General features: G+C 33.4%; 1 protein-coding gene across 1 annotated transcript; it reads left to right on the forward strand.

Annotated features, from left to right (window-relative positions):
• Positions 1 to 1,490: 1,490 nt before the first annotated feature.
• Positions 1,491 to 9,270, forward strand: LOC133871006 (serine carboxypeptidase-like 2). Its single transcript, XM_062308338.1, has 14 exons — positions 1,491 to 1,770; positions 1,872 to 2,017; positions 2,877 to 2,953; positions 3,032 to 3,154; positions 3,635 to 3,737; positions 4,160 to 4,197; positions 5,357 to 5,458; positions 5,574 to 5,660; positions 5,902 to 6,063; positions 7,739 to 7,810; positions 7,890 to 8,008; positions 8,718 to 8,831; positions 8,930 to 8,975; positions 9,081 to 9,270. Exons 1-14 carry the CDS (start codon positions 1,610 to 1,612, stop codon positions 9,162 to 9,164), a joined length of 1,434 nt encoding a protein of 477 aa, XP_062164322.1. The 5' UTR covers positions 1,491 to 1,609; the 3' UTR covers positions 9,165 to 9,270.

Genomic DNA, 9,270 nt, shown 5'->3' on the forward strand with positions numbered 1-9,270 from the left:
AAATATTGATTTTTTTTTGTTTACTTGTTTTGGTTCAACTTCTAAGTTCGAAAACTTAAAAGAAAAAAAAAATTCCACTAATTTTTTTTAGTCTTTGCCTTTTTTGTTCAAATTTTAACTCAATAAAAGAAAAATACTAGTTTTGTTTTTTGTGAGATTTTTTTTAGTTTAGTCAAAAAGAGAGGTAACATACTACCATTATTGTTTAGATTTAATTTTTAATGTTGGAAAAAAATGTTAAGTATACAGGTCAAACGGGTCGACCCACGAGTCAAGCATGTTGACCCTGTAACGACCCTTTTATTAAACGGGTTTAACGAGTTAACCATTTTATGACCCAAACCCTTTTAAGCTTAACCCTAACCCTTTAACTTCTTGTCGGATTCGCGGGTCGTGTCAAAAATTGCCAACCCTAAGTGCAATAGTAAAAACAAAAGAGGGCTACTACACTTACACCCAAATCTCCACAACTTGATGTGGCATTCCAGATTAGATTTTTTTTTTTTTTTCCTCTCCACCTCCTCCCTCCATCTTCTCTCCTCTCCCACCTCCCTCCATCTTCCCCCACCTCCCACCTCCGACCACCCGATCTAGCCCTTCTCTGGCAAGAATAGCCGGATTCCGGCCAATCTGGCCGTTCTGTCTGGGAAAGGGCCGGATCCCCGGCCGTTCTGGCCGGGGAACGACTAGATCCCGACCAGATCCCTGACCGTTCTGGCCGGGGAACGGCCAAATCCCGGCCAGTCGGCTAGGATCCGGCCGTTCTGGTCGGGAAAGGGCCGAATCCTGGCCAGTTGGCAAGGATCTGGCCGGGAAGGACCAGATCCCCGGCCAGAACGGCAGGGGAACGACCAGATCCCGGTCGGGAAAGTGCTGGATCCCGTCCAGCTCCGGCTCTCTCTGTCACCGTCTCCGTTTGCAGTTGCCGACTGGAAGAGAAAAGAAGAAGAATGAGAGAGAGATAGAGAGAGAGAGAGAGTTTTCATTTTAGAAAAGAAAAAAAAAATCTGATGCGAAAATTTCACATCAGGTTGTGAAAAAATGTTGTAAGAATTTGGGTGTAAGTATAACATTTTCCAAAACAAAAATTCACAATTTTAATTATTATTTAGTGATGTCCCTTTGCCCTTGCCAACATACAGTTTTGACAGGAGCCCGGCCACCTCAATACTTTCAATCTGTCGACCAACTCGCATAATTTGTCGGGAAGTGATTTCCCTTTTCTAATTTGCCTAGCCTATTTTGTACTTGCATCCATTATTATATTCTAGTATCAATTAACATCCCGAGCTCACATTTAAGAAAGAAAAACAAAAAATAAAAAAAATCAGATCAGATCCCAACAGAAGATTGTCATGGTCCATAAAATATGGGAAATGGGACCCTCTCACTTGCGGCGCCCTTGCCTTCTAGCTCTAAGCAGAAAAGCCGTAACCTTACGTTTCTTCTGCTGCCTCGCCATGAACCACTCGTTTAGTCGATCCCATTCTCTTATCCAACATCGATCTTCCCAAACCACAATTAGCTTCAAGGAAGTAGAGTATATATATATGCACGTTCTTCTTGAAGACGTCCTTTAGAAATTAAGGAAACGGCAAAACCAGATGCTATGGCGAGGCTACGTTCATTTTTCAGCCATATTTCTCTTCGCTTCCACATGTTGGTTTTTCTTCTTCTCCTACAAGTTTGCTCGCAGCATGCATTCTCTCGCTCAATGGTTAAGTTTCTTCCTGGCTTCCGTGGACCTCTTCCATTTGAGCTTGAAACTGGGTGAGCTAATTATAATTGTCATTTGTATAAATTAATCTTCTTTATTATTTGAATCACAGGTACAGTACTAAATGCGCTTGTAAAATATAATATATTAATAGGTATGTGGCAGTGGGTGATTCAGAGGAAGTAGAGCTCTTCTACTATTTTGTCAAGTCGGAGAGGAGTCCTAAAGAGGACCCTCTCCTCCTCTGGCTAATCGGTGGTCCTGGTTGCTCTGGCTGGACCGGCGTTGCGTTTGAAATAGGTGAGAAGATAGCTTTTTAAATTCGGCTTTCATTGCTCGATCTCAACTACGTAGCATTTTGTTATCTAAACAATTACCGGTATGTTTGGACCAAGAAGAGTTTTGATTTTAGTTGCTATAGTGTTTGGATTTTTTTAAAAATAAATTAGATTTTATTTTATTTCAAAAAATCAAATTATTTCAACATCTTTCTTAATTTTATTTGTCTTGAAATTCGCACAATAAATTATAGTTCAATTCAGATTTCAAAATATCGAACACTCAAACGTGCCAATAATTTGCATTTAAAAGAAATTATTAATTTATAGTTTTTTTTTTCTTTCTAATTATTAATTTTTAGTTGTTTAGACATTATTTTTTTTTTCCTAAGTACTAATTATTTGTGGTGTACAAACGAAAAAATAAACTCTTAGTTAAAAATGAAAAGTAAAGAGTTTTCTGGTTCTCGATTTGGATTAGTAAACTAAAAAAAAGTAGAGTTAATAATTTTTTTAACTGTATAAATTTAATTTAATTTAATTTTTTAAATAAAAATTTAAATCCTTAACAAAGTTACAATCATTCAAGAAATCGAGGTACATAACATCACCACAAAGTTACATTTTTTTCTCTTGATTAATGAAAGATTGAATGGGTTATATATGCATTCAATCATCGATCGTGCCCTTCTACGAACGAGGGAACTTATCTTTCCTTAAAAAATAAAAATAAAAAGTTACAGGTATAACTTTTTTTAATAAGCACTTATCAAAATCCAGCCTGAAGATGATCACTCAGATACAGGAGTCTATCCACCGAATTGATCAGGGCCATTGAACGTACAGAAGAAAAAGTCACTATTGATCTCTGAATTTTGTAGGTCCACTGAATTTTAAGATAGAGGAGTACAATGGGACCCTGCCTGAGTTGGTCTTAAATCCACATTCTTGGACAAAGGTGAATTTTTTTCCTCCGCCTCTTTTTCAGTTAGTATTTTGATGTACATTTGGACGGTGATGATTGATTGAATTGCAGGAATCTAGCATAATATTTGTGGACTCGCCCGTTGGCACTGGATTTTCCTATGCAAGAACCCCGGCTGCTTCTCAGTCGAGTGACTTGAAACAAGTACACCAGCTCCACCAATTCCTCGTTAAGGTATGCAGTAATTGCTAGAATATATGTTAAATTTAAATCATAACTTATCCGGTAAGTTCAAGTTTATAGGAAGTGATGAATTTAATTATCTAATTAATATATATTTTAATACTCCACCTTACATATGGCTTAGGCTCAAACTTTCCCTTAATTAGTGATGCCCAATACATGAAATATTTAACTGAAATTAGAGTAAATTGTGGAGTCAGGATTTGAATTAATAATCTCAGGTTCTAAGCCAAAGGTACTAAGTTCAATTTCTTGTCTCCGTCATTTACTTCACATTTCAATTAAATATTTTACGTATTAGGCCTCATTAATTAAGATAGAGTTTGGGCCCGCACGTAAGGAGTATTAAAATATAAATTAAATTATTAAATTTATTCATTCCTATAAATTTCGATTTTTTAGATAAGCGGTGATTTAATAGTATTGTTGTTGTTGTTGTTGTTGTTTTTATTATTTAGTTGCTTTTTGCAGTGGCTGATTGATCACCCAGAATTTGTCTCGAACGCATTCTACGTTGGTGGCCATTCCTACACTGGCATTATTGTTCCGATCCTAGTTCAACAAATCTCAAGTGGTATGAGAATAAACGATAAACCTGCTAAAGTGTTTTATATCGCTTAGATTTTCTTGACCTGAACACTTTCAAGGCGTTTTTTTAGAGTGGGTTAGGCATATGGACTTTTACATGGTATCAGAGCGGATTTCTTGCGATGATGAGCTTTTCTCTCCCGTTGTTGAACACGTGTTTGACAAAAATTGTCACAAGCTAGTGAGGGGGCGTGTTAAAGTTTCTCACATCGCTTAGATTCCTTAACCTAAGCATTTTATAAACCATAAACACCTCTTATCTTTCGAGACGTCTTTTAAAAGTGAGTTAAACCATAAACTTTTACAAAACCATGATCGACTGGGTCTGGGTGGTCAATGGTCATGTTTGTCACAGATTTTTCTTTGTTTGTCCTCTTTGGTGCTTTCTCATGCTCTCTGGCCTTGCAGGAAATGAAGAAGGTGTTCGCCCATTAATAAACCTTCAGGTTTTTGATAGTTGTTTTCTCTGATTTCATTAACATTTAGTTTTAGAATATATATTTTTCATAATGGGTTGATTATGTTTCCTTGTAAGAATATTCACCATTTAAGGTTGATTGTAATCAAATTTCCAAAGATTTATATTGTAAAATTGTTAAATTATCACTTGTCTCAAAATCTTAATTAAGCTAATAGAAAGAGATAAATTTAATTATTTAATCAATACTTTGACATGTTAAATTACGTACTACTTATCTCAAAAGCTTAAGCTGATATGAAAAGGTAAATTTAATCATTTGATCAATTCTTTAACACTATCCCTTACATGTGGGCTTAAACTCCATTTTAATAAGTAAGGCTCAACACGTGAAATATTTAATTAAAATGAGGGGTGCATTGATGTAGTCAAATTTCAAACTCATGACCTTTAATTTGACACTTTTTTTTTTAACATGTCCACACAAAAGGGGAGATGAGAGATTCGAAGGACTTTTGGCTTTGATACCATGTTAAATCGCCATCATTTAACATGATATCAGAGCCAAAAATCCTTATGTCAAAAAAATAAAATAAAATAAAATAAAATAAAGCCAATGATCCTGAATTCGAATATTAACTTCATCATTTACCTCAAGTTTTTCAATTAAATATTCCATGTATTAGATTCCTATTTAAATGGGTTTGAGCCCACACATGAGGAGTAGTGTTAAACAATTGATTAAATGATTAAATTTACATCTTTCTATTTGTTTAAGCTTTTGGGACAATTGGTAATTTAACAAATACAATCAAGTTAATAATAGCACAATATAGCCCTTGAGGTTTTTAAACGTACATGGTGGACACTGGACGGATGTGTCTAGCTAATACCAAATCATCCCAAAATTTATTGCATCTTCTCTCTCTTAGCTTCCGCTTTTCCTCTCCATATTTTATATTCGCCATAAATTTTACATTTAGGAAAAAAAAAAAAAAAAAACTGGAATTCTTGGCCATAATTGTATGCCAACACTTACAATATTAGTGCTTGACATATATACAAGATGTCTATCCACTAGAACCATCTCAGAAATGTCCAGAATAATGGTATTAATTGACGAAAAAGTCTAATGCTTTCACTTACCTGCTAATCGATCAAGTAATACTTGAACTGCATGCTTTCAGGGATACATACTAGGAAATCCAATGACTGATCAAAAAACAGATGGTGATTCAGTAATTCCTTGCGCTTATGGACTGGGACTCATTTCTGATGAACTCTATGAGGTGATTCAATTAATCTTTCAAAGCCTACACCAGTCTTCCAATGTCCCAAGTCATCGATCAGGCACAAAGATAATGAATAATTAATCTTCTAATTAGTAGCCCGCATTTTATTCAGTCATTGAAGAGAACCTGCAAAGGAGAGTATGTAATTATAAATCAGAGAAATTCAGACTGTTTGAAGTACGTTCAGGCTTCCTATGAGGTACGTAGGCAACCGTTACATGCATGTTGTCAATCTCCATGTATACATGTACGTGAAACTAATACATGTACTTAAAATGTTGGATTAACTTTGATGTTAGTTGTTAGAGGTGTTTGTTTTTGTTTTTTGCTTGCTCGTGTTTTGTTTCATTTGTATGCTTACGGGCGCCTTACGTCTTTTCAATATATTTCTTTACTTACCTATTAAAAAAACTAATACATGTGATACCACTTTCATTCAGTGTCTTGCAGGAATTAATTTTGTACATGTTTTGGAACCTTCATGTGCTTTTGCTTCTCCTAAGCCACGGGCTACGTTTGATCAAAGAAGATCTCTTCACCAAAATCCTAAAGTGTTCCTCGACCCCGACCCAGACCCATCACTTCCTTCGTTTGGCTGTCGTGTAAGCACTCTCCATTCTTGATCTTAATTTCTACTATTTTAAATCACTTGATCTAAAACTTTGAACTAAAATTAATCATTTAATTAATATTATAACAACGATATTTTAAAGATATGCATGAAAATAGGATATTATTAATCTTAGAATAATGCTACTAGGAAGAGTCCTCCTTATAACCTCCCATATATATATATGTCACATGGTTTTTAAAATTACCATTAAATTTGAGATAATTATTATTGAGTAATGCTACACATCATCCTCTTGTCCTCTTTTTGTCCTCCCAAAATTGATGTGGCTCTTAAAATCACCATTGGATCAAAATCCAAAAGTGATATATCAAAAATTCAATGGTGATTTTAAGAGGCACATCAATTTTGGGAGGACAAAAGGAGGATAAGGGGATGATGTGTAGCATTACTCATCATTATTGGATTTTGATCCAAGATTCAATGGTGATTTTAAAAGTCATGTGACATTAAACTTTGAGAGGACTCAAGAACGACTCTAATCCTCCTTATAGCAGCATTACCCTCTTAATCTTATGGTGACGAGTTATATGTAAAAATATATATAAAAAATATAAATAAAATTATATGAAAGAGACAAAAAAGAGCGCAAGAAGAGAGAGAAGCTTACTTAATATTGAAGCGTTAGGATTACATCTTGTACTAAAGTATTAATAAACAATATTACATAGGTCTTTATTTATAGAGAGACAATGAGTAATGAGAAAGGTAACCTAGATCGACTAACTAAGCAAATGAAATAAACCTTACAAGAAAAATATAATAAACAAGAACATAAAATATTATAACATAAAAAGAAAATATAATAAAGTCTAATTAGAGAACATTTTCTAAATATTTTAAGATATTCTATCAACCATATTAGTCTTAGCTTATAAAGCTTAAAATCGTATAAGTTCATTAATTCTTTAGAGATAGATACATTTACAACTTTTTTACAACTTTTATACAACTCTATCAATTTTTTTTTTTTTTTTTTTTTAAAATCAACCATTGAATATGTACGTATGACTCACATACAGAAAAATAGATCTAATATTGGTTGAGATATGATTCTCCACCACTTTAATATACAACTTTTCACCGCCTTGTCTATGTGGCAAGGTGGTCTTCCGCTTTATTTTATTTTTTAAAAGAAGAAAACTCTAAAGCTAGTGAGAGGTCACCTTGCCATATAGATAAGGTAATGAAAAGTTGTATATTTAGGTGGTAGAGAATCATATCTCCTCTTTTGTTTAACATAGAAAAATCTACAAATAAATCGAGCTGATATATAGTACAATGAGATATGATTCTCCACCACCTAAATATACAATTTTTCACCACTTTGTCTATGTGGCAAAGTGGTGAAAAGTTGTATATTAAAGTGGTGAAGAATCATATCTCATAGTACAATATTACAATATGGTCCCTGGAGATATTACCATTAATTGATTCTTTGAAGATTAACAAACTCATCCATATATATATATATATATATATATATATATATAATGAAAAGCTAGGGAACAACAGGCTGAATCTTTATACACACCAGGTTCATTATTATTGACTAAGCTTTCCATTCTTTTCAGTTGATCATGAGTACTCTATCATCTGTTAGCGCCTGCACTTACGGATTTTCTTTTTCTTATTCTTCAAAGTAGAATTATGGATACTTGCTTTCTCGTCATTGGGCTAACGATGATGATGTCCGCCAAGCCCTTCACACACGAAAGGTACAAGAATTTGACTGAAAACAATCGAGGAACTGACAAAAAAACAAGGAAGAAATAAAGAGCTACCTCTGTTTTGCAGGGAAGCATGGGGGAATGGGAGCGTTGCAAATCTGGATTAGCATATACACAAGATGTTGAAAGCACTTTTGAGTATCACGTTAACCTCAGTACTAAAGGCTACTCATCTTTAATATACAGGTGAGATCACTATTAGGATTTTAAAACGTGGTTTTTAAAAACTGAGCGTTTGATAAAATTACTGTTTTACCTTTAAAATAATAGTTTAGACTTTAAAATTGTACGTTTTCAAAAAATCACTTATTACCTATGATTTGAAAAATGAGATTTTCAACACATGTTTTCAAATAATAACTTTTTTAAAATATTATTCCAAATGATTTATTTTCTGCAATTGATTTAAAATTCAATTTTATCTTCAAAATCGTAATGCTAATTTAAGTGTCTACCGTCCAAATCATGATCAATTATATAACCCACTTGCTCCAATTTAAGTGTCTTTTTTTATTTCTTTTAGGATATCTCAACATAAGTATCTATTTTCTAAAAGTAGAAGTTCATATTTCTCTAATTTCTTATATAATCATTTAAAAGAAAAAAAAAAGATTTTTAATAAAAATGAGTAATTCTAGAAGGAAGACTTTTGTCTATCTTTTGTTCTTCTAAAGATGATGTGGCTTTCAAAATTACCATTGAATTTAGAATACGTCACTATTGAATTTTAATCCAATGATAATTTTAAAAGCCATATCACCTTTAAAGGGACAATAGAAAAATAAAAGTCTTCCACTGCATGTAACTTAAATAGATTCATACAATTATCAATCACATATCCATTTAAAAAAAAGAAGTAATTGATTTTATTTTATTTTTTTTCTGGGTTCAACAGTGGTGATCATGACATGATAGTGCCATCTCTGGGGACTCAAGCATGGATAAGATCTTTAAACTATTCTATTGTCGATGACTGGAGGTCCTGGATTGTCCAAGGCCAAGTTGCAGGGTAAAATCGTTAACTTCAAATATCTTTTTTCCAGTTTGATATTGAAACTATGATATATAATAAATAAATGACAAATTTTCAATTATTGCCCTGATTAGTTACACAAGGACTTATTCCAACCGGATGACATTTGCAACTGTGAAGGCAAGAAAATACTTAATCCTTTTAGTTGCAATATAATTTACTAGAGAAAAATCTTGTTTTTATATCTTACTAATTACGTATTGTTGTTGGGTTATATACATACAGGGTGGGGGGCACACAGCACCAGAGTACAGGCCTAAAGAATGTTTGGCTATGTTCAAAAGGTGGATATCACACGAACCTTTATGATCACCTCCAACTGCATAGCCTTGATCGAATGTTATTACAATAAAAATAATAAATAAATAAATACAAATAGCTGCATAGTATTAAGATCTTATTAAGCATTACTTTA

Source organism: Alnus glutinosa, chromosome 6 (genome assembly GCF_958979055.1).
Source record: "Alnus glutinosa chromosome 6, dhAlnGlut1.1, whole genome shotgun sequence".
Lineage (NCBI taxonomy): Eukaryota > Viridiplantae > Streptophyta > Magnoliopsida > Fagales > Betulaceae > Alnus > Alnus glutinosa.

Excerpts from the sequence above, each read along its gene's own strand:
- LOC133871006 (XM_062308338.1), top strand. The coding sequence starts at position 1,610 with ATGGCGAGGCTACGTTCATTTTTCAGCCATATTTCTCTTCGCTTCCAC. Across the intron at positions 1,771-1,871 it reads CCATTTGAGCTTGAAACTGG|GTATGTGGCAGTGGGTGATT; the intron begins GTGAGCTAATTA and ends ATATATTAATAG. Across the intron at positions 2,954-3,031 it reads ATCCACATTCTTGGACAAAG|GAATCTAGCATAATATTTGT; the intron begins GTGAATTTTTTT and ends ATTGAATTGCAG.